Source organism: Ciconia boyciana, chromosome 11 (genome assembly GCF_034638445.1).
Source record: "Ciconia boyciana chromosome 11, ASM3463844v1, whole genome shotgun sequence".
NCBI lineage: Eukaryota > Metazoa > Chordata > Aves > Ciconiiformes > Ciconiidae > Ciconia > Ciconia boyciana.
The window spans coordinates 15,125,200-15,143,744 of NC_132944.1; the positions used below are offsets into that span (position 1 = coordinate 15,125,200).

General features: G+C 39.1%; 1 protein-coding gene across 2 annotated transcripts in view; it reads left to right on the forward strand.

Moving 5' to 3' along the window:
- The first annotated feature begins 13,695 nt into the window (after positions 1-13,695).
- SUCLG2 (succinate-CoA ligase GDP-forming subunit beta) overlaps positions 13,696-18,545 on the forward strand; it is a 135,242-nt gene continuing 130,392 nt past the window's right edge. For both annotated transcript variants that reach the window (XM_072876271.1, XM_072876272.1), the window contains exon 1: positions 13,696-13,841. In XM_072876271.1, coding sequence (XP_072732372.1) covers positions 13,758-13,841 — 84 coding nt within the window. In that variant the 5' untranslated portion in view covers positions 13,696-13,757. The remainder of the gene's footprint in view (positions 13,842-18,545) is intronic.

Genomic DNA, 18,545 nt, shown 5'->3' on the forward strand with positions numbered 1-18,545 from the left:
TCCCTGGAGGATGTCACAGAAACTCTAGCACGTCTCCTCTTTTGGGTCAAACTCTGTGTTTGCATAGCCATATAGTCATGCTGTTTGATTTTCATCAGACTATTCATGAGTACTGTGTTAAGGAAACTTCCCATAATGATACAAACATTAAATTATTCCTCCAAATATTGTTGCTAACAAGAAGGACCAGGTTCAGATAGTATGATTTTTTCTTAAAACTTGCAAAAACTAGCTCAAAATATAACCCATAAACTCATAAAAACCTAAACCATTTTCTCTGAGTTCACCAAGAAGTATTAATTCTTTCTGAAGAGCTTTGTCTGATTCTGAAACTAGCAAATGAAGATGAAATGGATTTCAGCACTGATTTGCACCAACTGCTTAGCAATGTTTCTACAAAATATTGATATTTAAAGTATTTCTGTTGCACCTAATGAAGAAAGACACCCATAGCATCTTTGGATACACTCTATAACTCGGTTTGAACATTTGATGAACAAATGATTTTGCAGTTTACCCATTAGCTGCACCCTTTTCATAATTTACTGTCAAAAAAGGGAACAGACAAATCTACAAATACTCTCAAGAAGGGCTGCCTCATTTCACAGAGGAAGCAATTTACTGTCTCCCCCATTTATACCTTTTGTCAGTGCTAATCCTGTATCATTGTACCTAAATGATGCTACCATCATCTTCTGTCATGCTGATGTCTCCACTCCATTTTTCACCACACTCAACACATCAGATCAGTTAGGAATAGATGTACTTACATATTCATATAGACTCAGCTTCATTTACTACCCCATACAAGGCTGAGGTTCAGTTATGATAACTCCTAAACAGATTATATTTAAACACAGTTCTGATTTTCTTCACCATACAACAAGTATAATGTTATTTCATTTCTCTGATTCTCCAGATGTTAATGATTCCTTAGCAAATCAGTAAAAATGCCACTCAGGAAGAGAGTGGGCAAATAAATATGCCAAAAAGTTTGTACATACATATCCCTCTTTTCTCAGCTCACTGAGAGATGGCAGCAAAGAGCTCCCTTCCTAAGTTTCAGAGCTGCCAGTTTCATACAAGTATTTTGTGAACACATGAGCTAGATATCTTTTCAAATGGATGACTGAAAGCTTCATTGTCAACTGCGAGTTTTCTTCAAGAGATAGGGTTTGTCTCTTGCTATTGCCACAAGATTAATATGAGCATTGATATATCAAAAAAACCTCCATGAGCTGCCTAGCCTATGTGGCCTGGCATGCTGAGGGCAGGTCAATGTCAGTGGTAATGGTACCCAAAGGAGAATTGTGGTAGCATCATATGGAGCTGCCTTTGACATCCTGACCTGTAAAACAAGGTATAATGTACGGGTGGGGTGGCCAATGAATCACCCCAGGCCTTAGAAGAACAGCCACAAACCCAACCTTACTCTGAATATTCTCTAGACATACACTGGGTATTTATATAGGGGAACTCCAATTTCAGAGATAAAAACCAAAAAGGCTTGAGACAAGAAATGGGCTGGAGTATAAAGAATCCAAGCTTCCTACTGCCCACTTTCAAAACATATGCCAGCCCAGAAGGTTGAACAAAATTAATTTCTCCAGTTCCACCCGATTGTACAATTAAGAATTGAAGTAACAGTTGCTTGAGTACAGAAGTATTTTCTTAATATGTTCCTTTTTTTTTCTTTTTTTTTTTTTATATAGACTATTTGATTGTTGTGTTGTTGCCACTGAATGTCCAGACTAAAAATAAACTGGACTTAGTTGCCAATTACATCAGGAAGAAAAAGGTAATGGAATGTCAGTGTATTGCCATGAAGCTTAGATTTTCATTAACAATAAAGTAAAAGTGTAATATCTATGTCACTAAGGCAGTAGAAAGCTCATAGCTGAAAGAACCAAGAATTTCTACTGTGAATAGCTACAGTTATATAAGTTATTTCAAGAACAATCTAATAAAGCTTAATTGGTGGAATAATATTAGAAGATTGAACAGAAACTACTTTAAACTCACTGTCCCCAAGCAAAAAGTCCATGTTCTTAAAGCTTAGAACAAAAGTTCCCAGATAAGGCTCTGGAGCTATCAGGCTATTGCATCAAACCTGTCCAACAGCCAAGACCTCCCTCTTTCATAGATCCTCCTCAGCTCCTACCAGAGAGCTAGTCCTTCTGTTATCCTCTCTGTTATCCTATTGAAGTCATAGGATACTGGGCAAAAAAAAAGAAGGGTTGAGGTTGCTCCCACTGCAGTGTCTGCAAAGACAGATGGGATTTACATGCAGGCTGAGTTTAGATAGCCTACAAAGACTGTTAAGTATGGACGCAAAATATCTTATCTGAGCATCTGTCATTCCTGGGCCTGGTCAGTTAAGTTACCCAGCAGATATGAACAATATTCTTGCATTGCTGTGCTGAAGCAGAGAGAAGCTTTTTCTTAGCATTAATTTCATTCATTAAAATAAATCCTGCTAGTAAGTTATTGGGTGGGAATTGAGTTCTTAAACCACACAGACTTAGTTTTGCTAGTTTTATGGTATGTACAATTGTATGGGTATCGCTTCTCTACTCAAATATTTTATAGGTTTGTATTACAGATATTTTCTGGATGCTTGCAAGGGAAATTGGCATGTTACATTTTAATTTCCTAGGCATACAGGAATGCTGGATATGGATGGAGGAATCTTTACTGGGTTTGTCTCTTAAAATTGCCACTAACATACAGCAGTATTTTCTCACTCTTCTCTTCTCTCCCTTTGGGGAAAATGGTACCTCAAAGGCTCCTCCTTTTATGCAATGGTTTCTAGGCCTCCTGTCCCTCAACTCCACACTCCCAAAATAGAGAGCTATGCCTGCCCCTGTTTTTGTCTCTGCTAACCACCAAATTTATTCCTAAAAAGTTTTTAGCAAATTTTTCTTTACAGTATGTTTCAAAACTGCAGAAGGAATGACAGAAAACAGTAAAAACATTACAGCATATGCCCTTCTCCCCCATCCCCCACCTATAATCTCTCTAATTAGAAAGCAATTGTATTGCTTTTTGTTTTTCTCAGGCTTTCCAGAATAATTCAACTTTCAGCAAAGAACATATCTGGAAATAGATTTATGTTCTAAACATAGAAATAAAAATGTTCTAATGAAAGTTAAGTTGCACTCTTACCTGCAGCATTCCCTACTGTGAAGGTTACTGTTTAAAAAGTCTGTTTATAATGTACCATCTGCTTGGCTTCTTTACACTCGCTTTATTCTTTATTGTGTGCTGCAATTAATGAGGCTTTCTGTATTATTAGCATAATAGCTAATGTTTTTCTTTATAAATGAGAAACAATAGCTCCCTGATGAAAATTTCAGCTTACTTCAACAAATGAGGGGAAATGCCTTAAGACTGGGCCATTGTTTAGGTGTCATTGTGGTATCTGAGCAGAAGTCTTAGCAATACTGCAGACCACTTGCCTTGAGACACCATGAGCATTAAGTTATAGATGAGCTGGATGAAGTTAGGATGGCAACCTTGTCTGTAAAGGAGAGTTGTCTTATGTGACTACTGTACCCTTTAGCAGACAACAAAAGGAATGAGACAAAATACGTTAACACCAAATCTCTCTGCGAGCTCTTGCTTCATCTTTGTTTGGTGGCTTCGAAATACATCACAAAGATAAGGACATGCTGCTAATGCCTTTTTGACTCGGAGGACAGTTTCTGCATGTTCTTGCTGCCTTCCTTTTTTTTTTTTTCGTTGCAGATCATCTTATCTTCCTGGGGAACGACCTAATACTTTATATACACAAAATCAGCATTGTTCGCAAAAAGAGCAGAAATTGCATAACAAAGATGCACTCTGGTTTGGTTTCACATAGACAAGGGAGCAAAAGTGTCACACAACATGAAACAATCCCTGGCTTCCAGTTCACCAATAAGCATGATGTCCTAAAAGGAAGGACTCTCCTCTTCGTGGACTTTGACTTTGTCTCTTTTCTTCAACTTTCGACTACAATAAACACCCTTCATTCTGCAGACCACAGCTGTACATATGAGGCTTTTTGACTTGCCATTTAGGCTTAGCTAAAGCCTAAGAGATTATCAACTGAAGCTAAAATGACCTCTGATAGTTGCCTTTCAAAAACTTAACAGCCTACCTTCAAAAACACATTTCTCCATCTGCCCATCAAGGAAAATGATTTCTGATGGTCTGTACTCAGTGTTCATCGAGGACTGATTTTCTCATTTGGGTGGAGCTTTACGGAGCTGATTCTCACTCTCTCAGCCTTTCGGGTTATTAAGACAGACCTGTTCAGTCTGACAGCACAGATGCAACAGGGCAGGACTGAGCTACATTAACAATTCTATGCAATTTGATCTGTGTTATACGCAATTAATCTGTACATGCTTGCTAGTGATCTCTGGAATATTAGGTGTAGTGAAACTTCCTCACAATTTTTAATAAGCAGGAAGAAACTGGAGGAATTAAGAAGGAAAATATTGCAGAATTCCTAATGTCACGAAAACCAGTAGAAGAAAGACCTTATATAATATTTTAGCATATATTTTAATCTAAATCTTCTGTCAGTAAAGGTCTCCATTATATACATATGTACCTACACACACACATATATATACACATACCTTCTGTGCTTTATATGGTGCTAGAAATCTTTGACTTATTACTCCCACTGGCCTGAAAAGAATGAGAGAATTCTTCAGGATATACTGGTGACGAGTTTGTATAAGGTGCAGTGCCACTGCTTAAGTCTGTGCTTCTGATGTCAGACAGTGTGAACCTAACTGCTCCTCACATTGAGAGGCAAGGGTTAAAATAAAGACTCATTGCTGCTCTCCAGGAACTCTGGACAAGAAACAAATCCCTTCTCAAGCCTGTTCATTGTCTGTTTATTGACTGGAGCTCATATTTATATGCTGTATCACAAGATCATACTTAGCATTAAAGCTAAGTAATTAATTCATAACAATTATTGCCTAACAAATTCTTCTCTTCTTCACAGAACACTGATGTATTTCGCAAATTCCTCATTTATTTGTTGTTCTGAAGTAATTAATTAATTGTAATAATTTTCAGTTTTATAGGGCGGTAATAGTTGTGTTTTCAGTTGAAACGTGGCAGGCAGTTGCACGTGTCATACAAGTCATACAGTATTGTTTTTCTTTCCTGGCTGGCAATATTATATTCAATTATTGAAGGAAATACTCATAAACTCTTACATACATATAAATTCCATTAGAATTAGGGGGAGTATTCATTGGCAATATTAAAATTCTTCCAGTTATAAATAACACTTCATGACTTGGGTATTCCTACTATGCACTTGCATTAATATCTGCAGGTTGACTAGTGAGTTCAGTATTTTGTATAGAACTGAACCATGGGCCATTGACAGTGTAATAACTATGTTCCCAGAAACCAGCAGACATAAGAAAGTTTACTCTGGGCATTTATCTCTTCAAACTCTGTTATTTGTCAGGAATCCTGCTCTGAATTCCATCAAGTAAGCCACATGTAGCCCTGAGTAACAAACTGATTCATTTCAGTATATAGCTCAACACTCATTAAAAATACATTAAAAGTCTAAAGAAGCTAAATCTAAAGTGAATAAAAGAGTGATTTGCTCAGAATACTACACTTTAGATGCACATTACCTTAATTTTAAACATAACATCATCACAGCCTTTAAATGAGCTGTCCATGTAGATTTTCTATTGTTTCCCTGAATTTTTATTACAGTACGCAATTTGAGCCTAAATGACTCTCAAAACAAATCACATACCTCCTATGGCAGTTGTTTTTAATGAATTGGTCTTCACTGGTTTTCTACTTAAGACAAAATTCAACATTTTCTGAAGCACAGACTGATAGTACAAAAATACCCATTGGGGTAGAATTTTGATTGTAGACTTGCTTGTGTGCACTAAAACATTCCCAACTTTCCTAGAGAAACAAAACCATCAAAACACATTTATTAAGGACAAACAATATACATAGCAGAAGCTATACCCGATAGTGTTAAATTTAACAGCTAAGCTTGCAAATACTACTTTACTAAATCAGATGGATACTAGAACTATCAGTTGCTTGGAGAAATTTTATTCCAATTTCCCTTTTGACGCAGAATGCAAAAGAGGAATTTTTAAGGCTCTGCTACAGCCAAACTGATGGCTAAAGCATTCCCATTTTGATCTGTTTAACAAATGCATATTAATTAAAATATGGTAATTCCTACATATTTTTGTAGAAGCTATTAGAAAGACAGGCCATGGGGAAGTTCTTTTTGATTCCTTGTAGCTCTACTAGTAGAAAAAAAGCTTTGTATTATTATTTCCTGAAGCATGAAAAACCTGTAATGTATATGTGTACACAGACATAAGATTTGAAAGCATGATTATTTGCGTATGTCCATATCCACGGGTTTATAAAATTAGTTGAATGTATATTTTTTATTACAGATTGTAAAAACCTTCATAAGCAAAACATTTGGAGTTATTCTGGTTAGAGGCTAAAAAACATTTTACCAAAATGAAGTTGTTCCTTAGTATGTAAATTATATGGCTTCTTTTACTGAATAAAATGCATCTGTGTAGAAAGCAACCATGAGTCTGTACCCTCCCTACTAATCTGTTCATATAGATACTGTCTCATGAGGATACAGCCTTTGCTTTTTGCCAGGCTTCCCATTTTCTCTTTGAATTTCCATAGAATTTGCAAACATCATTCAAACACCAAACACTAATGCAGTTCATTTACACTCCTACTCTTTTTTGTGTATGGGAGGTGATGCTTGCAAATGTAGCAGGAATTCTGGCAACTATTTCAGCTATATGGTCAGGAAAATATTTACAGTCCACCACCAGCATGGTCAATTCTTATTCAATTATGTTTTATGTTCTCATCAGGCTCCTAAAGGCTTCCTGCATGCAATTTGAAGGGATGTCCAGAAATATTCACAGCCTGTTTCTTCTACTCCAGAAACTTAAATTTTCACTACACTTTCTTTTTTGAACAATTGATACATTAGCTGGTAGTTGATAGGTTAGCTAGCAAAAGAGACACCTGCAAGCACCCCTTACCAGTACTATGTGTAGGAAGATTGCTATTCACTGGTAGTGTCTATTCCAAAGGAAAGAGATTAAAAAATAAATCACTGCAACCTTATCTGTGTGGTTTCATTTGTAGATATTCTCCTTCTCCTCACAGCTCGTCTCAGAGCTGAGCCCAGAAAACATACCAAAACCAGAAAAAAATTTACAAAATTTGGCCTTTCTATATGGACGCACTTTGGGAGAATTCATGTTTGACATTTACATTCTCTCACTGCAAGCCCTTCAAGCCTTGATGATGACACTGTCCACTAATGAATTATATGAGGTCAGTGCAGGAAAAAGTAAAAATGAAATGACTTAATGTCAAAAATACAAGGAGTAAGAAATACTGAAACACTGTCTGAAGAAATGGAAGGAGGTGTATACTGGAAGGGAATAAGCAGTAGAGAGAGGCAGTGAGATGATAAATTGTTGAATGGCAAATCGATGCAGGGCACCCAGTAACCCAGAATAGTCTGTACTGGGTCTGATACCAGGACATATAATGCCCCCTGTATAGTATAGTATAGTATAGTATAGTATAGTATAGTGCGTAGTACATACCAGATCCCTGCATGGCATGAGGTATAAGCCCAAGAGTTACGTTTTATAAACAAGCGCTACTCCAAGATCTCATTAAGGCATTGAGATCTTTTCAAATCACCAGTGATGCAATTTGCCTACAGTTGTGACTGCAGACAGCATAGTTCCATTAGGCATAAATAATCTTGTCACCAGCTAAGGCAAAAAATCTTCCTTTATGTTATGTACTTGTAAATGTCCAAATATGCAGTCTAGACAACAGAACAGTGAGTGTATGCACCAAATACCATAGTAACTGTTGTTACCCTGTTTTATGTTTAGGCAGTTCAGTTTTCTCTGGTGGTGCATTCAGGTTTTGCTGTAAGATTTTTTACACAGTGCTGCACTTCTTTGTTAGGCTGTTAAGAAAGGTTATAGTTTTCATGAACTTCCGTGATCACTGAACTACTTTCTGGTGTCCAACCAATTGTAATGAAAGTGAAACCTGCATCCATGCCAGTAAAATCCAAAAGATTTTACTGAAATAGGAAAACACAGCAAGCAGTCTACAAAATCCACTGAAATAGTACCCCATGACCCCAAACTAGGTAGCATAGAAAGCTACTTTTAAATCAATACTTAATTCGGCAGAAAAATCAATTTCCCTCCCTCTGCAATCCATAAAATTCATCAGGAAAAAATTACCCCTCACATATTAGCAGCCCTTTCACCCTACAGGTTTAGAAATTAATTACAACAGACAATTTCCAGCCCTATAACAGGTTGGGATGACATGCTATAAGGTATTTTGCAACCTGTGAATTAAAACATGGATTTGATGTGATGTGAACACCTACAGCTCTCCTAATTTCCCTAGCCTCCCTTTGGTAAAGGCAAACACTGATTTTTTAGATACAGCTGTCTACAGTCTCAAACAGTATCCAGATTTCATTCCTGGAAAATGCTCACCTTTTTGCAGATACTGTGCAGGACACAAACAATCCTACGTAACAGAGCTTGTTCTGTCAGCATCCAAATAATTTCTCTTAAGGCAGTGACATCTTGCCTTTATTCTTCCACATGCGTATTCCAGCCCTGCTGTGAAATAGTTAAAGAGCTTTACTGCATGGCACACACAGAGTTCACAGATTCCTATCAGTAAGCTCGTGCCCCTGGGTATGGATGTTCCACATTTGACTATCTGGGCAATCTCTTCATCTTTGAACTTTCCTTTACACTCCAGATAGCTTGCTGTTAAATAAGTTTTAAAATAAAATGGCTTGCTGTTAAATATGTTTTTAAATACAATGTACAGAACAGTATTGATCTAGCCAAGATTCTGCTTCATATTTCATAAATCTTAGTGTGTTTCTTTTTAGAATGTTTGCCTGCATAATAGACTGAATTGCTTAGCACACACATGACGGAGCCTGCCTTTTCATTACATCACTGTTTTGCTGCTGTTCTAACCTCCATTCCTTTCCCCCAAGTAACTCTTTACCTTTTTTTTTTCAGACTGTTAGACATTTCTTCCCTGAATTTAGATTGTCTATACTTTTTAAAGGCTTCAAAGTCTTTGTGGGGATATAGTCGCATCTTATCAAAGAGGTCCAGCCTCTGAGAGGTTTTCTTCCACTGTATCCCACAGCTCAGATCTTTACGCTTTTTGTATTCACAGTCCTGTATTGTCTCTGACAGAAGTTCAATAAAATTGTCTTTCTACCCACAATACCAGGGTTCTCAACGTTGCTGGAACTGAGTGTTACAGACCTACAGCCTACCTCTGCTGAGAAAACTGAACTCCCCTGTCTGCCTTATTATACAGTAGGCCACTGGCAAAAGGTAGCAGTACATCTCTTATAAATTGATGCATCACTTCTACTGTTTCCAGCCAATTAATTATGTCATAATTCCTGAATGTTTCCTTTTTACACAGGGCCAAATGGTTAGATATCAAAAAGGTGGAGCATTACTATTACTCCCTTTGGTATTGCCTCTCTTGCTATAAATCTTCATAAAGTGGGTTGCTTCACTACTTTTTCTCTTTATTCCTACATGTTTTTATTTAAAGTCCTCCCTATTTTAGGCACTTCTTTTCAGTTTTTAGCTTTAACTACATGTCAAGTTATCACACAGTGTTAAAATGCAGCACCCTGGCTTCCCACAGCATCAAACAGAAGATGCAAACACTGCTTTAAGGCTTCGCTTTATTCTTTTGCTCCTAGTCACACACAAGTTCCACTACGTATAGCAGAGGTGCATACGATTTGAAAATGAAAAAGGGAGACTGATATTCACACACATAGATTGATGATGCAGCAATAGATAGAGCTCATATATGTGCTGAAGACAGTGCAATGAGAAAATTTGATCCTACCTAGCCAAAAACCACCCTATCCTGCTTGCTTCCAGGATCCCTCCCATTATATTAATTTTTCAATGAATGGAAATTTTGCAGCTGTATGCAATGACTGAACTCAGTGACCTAGGAGGTCATTTACAATTCTAATATGCTATTTTTCATTCTTTATTTTTATCCTTCTTTTGTTTTCTAGACTTGAACATTGTTAATTTAATGTTAATCTTTCATTACCCTTCCTCCACTCATTGCTATATTTACCACTTCCCATAATTTTTTCTTTTTGGTTTTACATGTGGAGACAAGCAGACATGACCAGAGAAAAGGAATGAGGAACAGTGAAGGACTGCGACAGCATCACAGACTGAGAGGGACTTGTGCATCAGGACTCATACTCTGTAGTGTCACCATAAGACCCAGTCTATGATCTTGTTTCCTGTTCTTCAGTCACCTACAGTGGGACTATTTTAGTGAGTTTGCTGCAGTTTTACTACCTTCATGCATTATTTTTGGGGATGCTGTGTGCGGTGTATCTTTCACATACAGATGAAGTTATTCTCTAGGAAATTTATGTGGATACGAAGCTCAAGTTCTATAGTTGACACAAGAATAATTACAAAGTAATATGCACATGATGAAATGTTTTTCAGTCCACTGTTTACACTTTTTTTGAAAAAGAGGCTACGACCCACCAAAACCAGACTGGAGCAACCATACTATCAGTGAGCAAAAGTGAAAGTGTGAGGGCTCACCTGACTCACAGGTAGTCTACTGAAGTTGTAAGACTAATCTTGTGAATAAGAAAAGATGTATTTGGCCCAATTCTATTTCAGTTTAAGTTAGAAGAGTATCCTACCCATGAAAACATAAATGCTCCCTGCTTCATTGCTGTAATAGTGGTTTTATTCCTGACATGTATTAGCATGAGCTCAGATATGTTACTTAGGAAAAATTATTAAGAAAAAAACCTCCATTCAGCTCTGCTAGCTACAATGAGTTGTATGTCAAGCGGTTTTATGGTTACACGAAAAGTTAATGATAAACAACCTTTCTGAATGGCTGGATACACCATCCATGTGCTGGGTATGACATCCATCTTTAGTGAATAATGGTTTGGGAGGTAATCTGTGTGGATGAGACAATGAATATACTATTTCATTGTTAACAAGTACTGCTGCAATGAAGAGGAAATGCAAAAACACTTAAAATTGTGCTTTACCTGTGATAAGGTAAATTTTTTGGTTTTAAATGTTTTCACTTGAATGCTATCAACTATTTAGGCTTAAGGATAAGTTCTTAAGAGTTATGCCTTATGTGATGTTTTTTTAAACTTAACTGCAAAAACATGACTGGTTGTATTGCATTAAGTAGACCACTGCTAAAAAGCTTAGCTACAATCTAGCATTTTATGCATCCTGGGGAAGATATGAGAAAGGCAGCACCCTCAAATGCTGCATACCCATGATAGATACAGGGAGGAATGTTTGGAAGCCTAGAAGGAATGTCCTTTGAAATCAGCCTCTCTCCCTCTACCCTTTTTTATTTTGCCATTCACTCCCTTCCCTCCTTATTTGTAAGGATAGCCTGTTGGGACTACTCCTTAGCTGTTCCCAAATTCCTGCAGCCCAAGTGAGTTTCCTAACAATAATTCATATTGTGTACCTCTTCTCTCACACACCCACACACATATCCTTCTACCCCATACTCCAAGAAAGCTAGCTGTTGCTTGCTCCGCTAATTGCTTCAGAGACCAGTTCGATCTAAATTTTCTTTGGTTTACACATACATAGAAGGAAATTGAATGTGAAGACAATGAATCTCTACACCTTTTCTCCTCAGACTTTAAAGATCAGGTATCTTCTACCCTAGAGATACAAAAAAATCATGTCTTGGTGACTAACCCAGACTGTGTATTTGCACTGTTTTTCCATTTACTAAATCTAAACAACAGAACACATAGTAAAAAAGGTTCTCTGATATTTATATTATGCAGTGAAAGTACTCCTCATAGCATTAAATGACAGTGTTGCATGCAAACCACACACATTATCTGAAAGCTTATATACCTATTATATATATAAACCTAATGCAGAGAGCCATAATAGTTTGTACGAATAGGAAACACTGTGCTTACTGAACCAAAGTCATGAAACTAAAAATGAAATTATATTTCCTCCATCATAATACCAAAGTCAGTATATAATATTCTGAAAGAACAAGCACACAGTAATACCTAGGTTAATTCTGGGTACCATACATTATTGCTCAATGCTATCAAAAAGCTGCATCTTCAGATTCTTTATTGAAACATATTACATTACTTAAATTGTCATGACAAAGAAAAAACTGTTCAATTTCAGATTTTTCTAGTACCTCGGTTTTTATGAAATTGCAGATTGTTTTCTAATAGAAGTATAATTTATTTGCTGATTAAATTCCAGCAAATTTTCCAACAGTACTGATTTTTTTAAAAACATGTTTAGGAGTGTAAGTTCTAAGCACTGACAGGAGCATTTCCTTATTTCCCACTCACATCCTGGACTAGAAGATGGAGATTTGACTGTTTTGTTTATCCAACTATTTCATCATAAACCACTGAACAAGTAAGTTCAGCATAACTAATGCCTGCATATAATGCTAAACTCTGCATGCTTCATTATAGGTGAATTTAATACAAACTGTTGTAAAATTGCAAAGGTATCTCACCTACTGCTCAATTTTCTCAATTATTTTTTCAAACCATCATTGTTAATTGGTAATTTGTGTGAACTACTTAAAGTCAACTCTCCATTACTTATAGGTGGATTATCCAGACTCTGCATTAACCAGAAACAGATACAGAAATGCTCAGTGGGCTGACATAGAGACTGTATCTGCAAAGACCAGGCCACTTGACTCTTGAGCTTGCTTCAGATTGTAGACTATCTACACTGTGGCCACACCAGCCCCTAAGTCATTCCTGATGGATGGAATGAGGTATTTTCACAAATCTGGTTTCAGCTACTCACTTTCATGAAACCACAGCTCAGACTGGGAACTCATGTGTTAGATTTTATATCCATGTGACAAGTCATGAGCTATCAGGGCTCTGCTCTTAAGCACTGTCCCCCAGGTGGGCCTTGAATTCTGCATCTGTTTTGGCCTTAACGAACAGGTTTTACCTGTGGATGAAGAACTAACCAGAGGCATTTTGTGGAGTCCAGGTTAAAGTGCCTATGAAGAGTCAGCTGGATCCCAGCAGGGCTTATTAGGACTTATTAGCTTGGGTTAATTTACTATTTCCTATTAAAAAAAAAAAGTGCTTTTAGTCATGGAGGGGAAAAAAAAAAAGTCAGAAGGCAAAGCAGTCAGGGCAGTACCTCCAGCAGGCAACGACCTGCAGTTTACGGCTGTCACCTCACACTATCCAGCCCCTCCGCACATCGTCGCCCCCATCGTTCCCAGCCACTGCTCTCCCCACGCCCTTCCCCACAAAGCCCCCTCCCGCTGTAACCACCCGCACCGGCCCCGCACACAGCCGTGCTCGGCACGTTACCCCCAAACGCGAACTTCCCTCACACCGGCCCCAGTCAGGCACCCTTCCCCAAGATGTCCTCCCCGCGTCCCCTCACAGCCTAACCCGACACCCGCCGCCCTGCAGCGGGGGCCGCCCCGGGCGCCACGCCCGTCCCCTCTCCTCCCCTCCGGAGGGGTGGGCGCTGCGGGGGCGCGCCGAGCTTCCGCCCGGGGAGCGGGGCAGGGCGGAGACAGCGGCCGCCGCGAGGGCACGCGGCGCGGCTAAGATGGCGGCTCCCCTGGCTGGGCAGGCGGGGGCTGTGCTGCGGGACCTGGCCCTGAGATCCGCCCGCCTGCGGGGCAGCTTCCCGGTGAGTGAGCCCGGCCCTGGCCCCGGCCGCCGCATCCCGCCGGCTCTGCTCGTGGCCCAGGCGCTGAGGGAGGGCGGCGGGCCGCGCACCTGGCGCTCTGGGGAGCCTCTCCTCAGAAGCCGCCCTGCTCCCCGTCCCCTCAGCCGCCGCTTCCCGCCCCCTGAAGCCGCCTTTCCCTCGCGGCCGGCGGGGCGCCCCCCTCGCAGCCTCCCTCTGTACGCGCCCCTTGCTCGCAGCTGGAGGGAGGTCTTTTGTTTTCCGCCTTGGCGGACCTCGGGCTGCTGCTCATTTTTCGTCGCCTGGAGGATGCGTTAAGCCTGAAGCCGGGCTGTGCTCTTAGCGGTAGAAACAAACAGACCAAGCGGCCCTCGCTCCGCCGTGCCTGGCGCTTTGCGGGGTCGAGGCAAAGGTCTGGCAGCGGCGATGCGGCCCCGGGCAGCCGCTCCGCCGCGTCAGGGCTGAGCCGACCAAAGGGTGACCTGAAGCACCAGCTGTGAAAGCCTCCCTGCCCCTAAAACTGAAAGTGCTTTTAATTATTTTAATAGCAGAAATAAGTGGCACCTTGCACGAAGTAATACCATTTACATCAACACGTTTTGGGTGGCAGCATCCTGTTGGCTTTGGCTTTGTGCTGGTGGCCGAGGTCAGGCTGGAGTGAGGACGCCCAGTTCGCTCACCTGGAAGGGCCGGTCGTTGCTCTGACTTCCCGGTGGTCTTGAATCTCAGAAATGTGATGGGAAAGAGTAAATGGGCCTCCCTGAAGGGCTCGTGTTCAGGAGCTCTTCTGAGGTGTAGCGGGAGTTCTTTATTCACCTCGACAACAGAAATGCTAAAGGTAAAATGGGACATGTACATTTTTGACAGCTCTGGTGCCTTTGGCAACCAGCCTCTTTATTTTGTATTTTTATCAGATCAGCAGCTGAATGGGAATCTACTTTGGTCCACGCTTCTGAGCATAAGTATTTTCCCAGAAGCAAAAGCCTCGGGAGCAAACAAAGCTTGTTTCTGGCTGGTTCTGCTCTGCAGGTGCTGCTGCTGGGGGTGCTCGTGGCTGCCGGTGTACGGCTGCGTGGGACGGCTGTCAGATAAAACATGGTGTTGGTGCTGAACATAACTTGCACTGTACATCTACTTTTGTGTGGTTTATCTTTTAACCTGAAGGAAGTTAGCTAGCTCGGTTTTAAATCTGAAATCTTTTGTGCTCTACTTTTTTAATGGTGGGTATAGTATTTTGCAGTTTTGTTCAATTGATTAATTGATGTAGTGTATGTCCGTTTCATATATACATATATATACACACAGACAGGGAGAGAGTGTATATGTGTGTGTGCATATATACATACACATAAATGTATATGTACATATATTTATCTGTGTACATACATATTTAAATCTATGTATGTTGATGAGCAGTCCTGTCAGTCCCAACAGTGTTTGGTGCGTATGCGTTATATGGTTGAAGATGTGTTCTTGCCATCATGACTTACATGACTTTGATCCTACAATAAGGAACTTGACGGTAACCTCCCTGTTTTTGTGTGTGTCCCTACTGTTTCTGTAGGGCTCTGATATGGAGGGCTTTTGTAGAGCTTGAGTATGGAGCGCTGTCTGGACAGAGTAATCTCAGAGTGAGGCGTAAAAGGTGCTTTGGTTGAGCTCGGTTTCAGGCCCTGTCTTTATCTGGTGCTGCAGTGGGGATTTGAAGTAGAGGTGGAAATTAGGAGTTCACACTCTATTCTGTCATCTCTCAAAGCATGGAGTGATCCTGTAAGTTACTCTGCTGAAATTACACCATATCAGCTGAGATTCTCAAGAGTATTCTCGGGATATTAAGGTGGCCAACTTCTTAAAAAAACTTTTTTTTAAACTCTTTTTTGTGTGTTACTTATGAAATGGAGATATTGAATTTGTATTTATAAATCACATTTTATTATTCTGGTTTTGAACTCTGACAGATATTGAGAGCATCTCCCAAGATCTGTGCTTTCCAAGTAGACTATTTTCAAGAACCACATCAATACTGTATAACAACAAATACTGTATAACAATAAATCAAGTTCCTAATTTCAAAGTAAAACACTTTCCTGTAGAAAGGTCTTAATTTTTGCAATATTACTTACAGAATTCCCATCTAAATAATCTCCTAACCTTTCACTGTCTCAGACTTTAGTTTTGTAGTTGACATCAGACAGAGTCTGGATTTCTGTGCTACAAAGTAGGATAAAGCATCTGAGAGTAAGGGAGTCCTTCCATTGAAGGAGTTTTTCTCATTTGAATCATTCACTACTTAGCTCAGACCAGAAGTTATGCTGTTACTTTTATTTATTTATTTACCATAAACCAGCAAAACCTGTCCTCTTCTCAAAGCCTATCACATTGTTGTTTTCACAGATAAGGGTCTTCCATATCGTAAGGATGTAATCAAGAAATATCAATCTTAAACTTTGTTGTTTTGGTAGCCCTGTGTGAGTAGATTTAAAATCTTTCCTCATAATCTTCATGACTTACCGTTGGAGTGGCGTTTGTATGCTTTGTATCTGTTGCAAAACTTCTTATTATTTCAAAACTGTTGATATTGTTCATAGCTGTGTTGAAACAAGCTTTTTGAGAAGTTTGGTGGTATACTGTCATTATAATCTACACACAAACATTTTTCTGTGTAACTTCATTTTAAGAGTGGAATAGATGGTACTTGATCCTATCACATGAAAATATTTTATTGTCCTTCTGCTTTCCCTTTGGCTCTTTACCTTTTTATAACCGTTAAACATTTTTTACTCTTTTTACTTTTTATATTCTTGATAGATTCAGTTCTTTGTGCTTTTGGAGTTTAAATCTGACCAAGTGTTTCAAGAAGATAAAAGATAGATTTCAGTTGTCTGCAGTGCGTGTGGACAAGCGTATTTAGACCTGCTCTTACTGGAGCAATATTTGTAAAGAGCTGTGACAAATGCTCCAGGGACCACTCTGCAGCAGAATTCAATCTTGTTGGCTAGCAACAAATAGGCTCCATTGAAGGCTGTTTATTTGAATGGGAGTTGGATTGGGCCCTTTGGGAGAATGCTGTGTTTTCAAAATAGCTTCAGATGCAGTGGATTTCAGCGATGAATATAAATAAGAAACAATTAAATCAGAATCATAAAAAAAAAAAAATGCTTAAGGTAACTCTTCAGTTTTCTAATACATTGAGCAGGTTGGCTGGTGTATTATGCAACCCTATCCTAGCCTTCAAAACAGTCTTCAGACCTGCTGTAACATTTCCAAATTTCATGCATGTTGAAAATATTAAAAAAAACAATGGGGTGGGGAGAAAGATGGAATTAAGCAATATTTCTGTTATAAAATCTTCTGAATGCTATACATGTTAAAAATAGAGAAGTATATGAGGTTGCTCACTGCAGATGCCTTCAATTCCTGGACTTGAATATCTATGAAGCCTCATTAATGCTGAACAGAGAAAGTTCTGTCTTTGTTAAGAAATCATCAGCTGTGAGTTTAATGATCTTCCATGCAACAGAAAACATTACTGAAAATAACTTTCAATTCATTACTTCAGAAGCTACTTCAATGCCAAATTCTTATTGGCTTTGTGTTAAGTTCTTGAAAGTTTCTTGAAGGTTCGGACTGTTTCCCTATTTAGCTTTTCCTGGTTGAGAGTTTTGCTATAATTTTTAAGGTTTTACATTTAGAGGCAGGAAATACATGAGCCTACAGACTTTCACAAACAGTTTTTTCTATAAAACCTAAACCAAAAGACTAGAAAGCCCTCTTCAAACTCTAGACAAAACTGAAATGCCAAAGTGGAGCAGATGTTTGGCCCACTCCTCCCTGGCAGTTCCATTAAACATGTGGTTATTGAATCCTTTTTCGAGGTGAAAGAAGGAAATGAAAACATAAATATAACCTTAGACTGTGATTGATTTTTTTTATTTTTTAAATTTTTTTCAGTTAGTTTTATACTGGTGGAATTTCTGCCTTGGGAACAATCTGGCTCTGGCACAGATATTCATAGCTTTGTCTTGAAGTAGAAAAGCTGCACTTTGCTGCATTTATTTACCTTTCTTTGTACCTGATGTAGGTATAATCAGAGGATAGGGCTAATTAGATAAGAAGAGACAGCCTTCATGAATATGACATTAGGTTGAAAATTAGCTGGGAAAAGTTTTTGCTATTAAAGCAAGTGTTTTTTCATTGATCTGCCTCCTGAGGCACTAGATAAAGTGTCAATAAACAAACTCCGTGTTTTCTTTACAGGTATCTGAGTAATTGTTTGTTTCCTCCTGTTTTTCTCTGGAATATTGTCAGTGCATGTGGCTTTTTTTTTTTTTTAATTTTCATTTGGTCTCTGGCTGATGACTGCCAACAAGGATGCTATGAAGAATGTGTGAAGATGTTGAGATTCTTTTGGGAATACAGGAAAGTGAGATGAGGGTTTAGAAACACTTGGGGTTTGGTTGTTTCTTAGAAGTAGATCATTTCCCCACTGTATTTTCCCCTCTCTTGTTTGGAAGGTTCGTTTTCAGCAAAAATTGGAAATGTATTAGTTTAGTGCTTAGAGATATGATTCTCTCCCTCCCTGTTTTGGGGACTCACTCACAGGTACGGTTCCAGGATTACTTAACCCCAACTGATATTTTTTTGTTGTTGTTGCTGTTGACCACACCTGTAGTGAGTAATTCAGGTCATTATTGCCTCGGCCAGTCC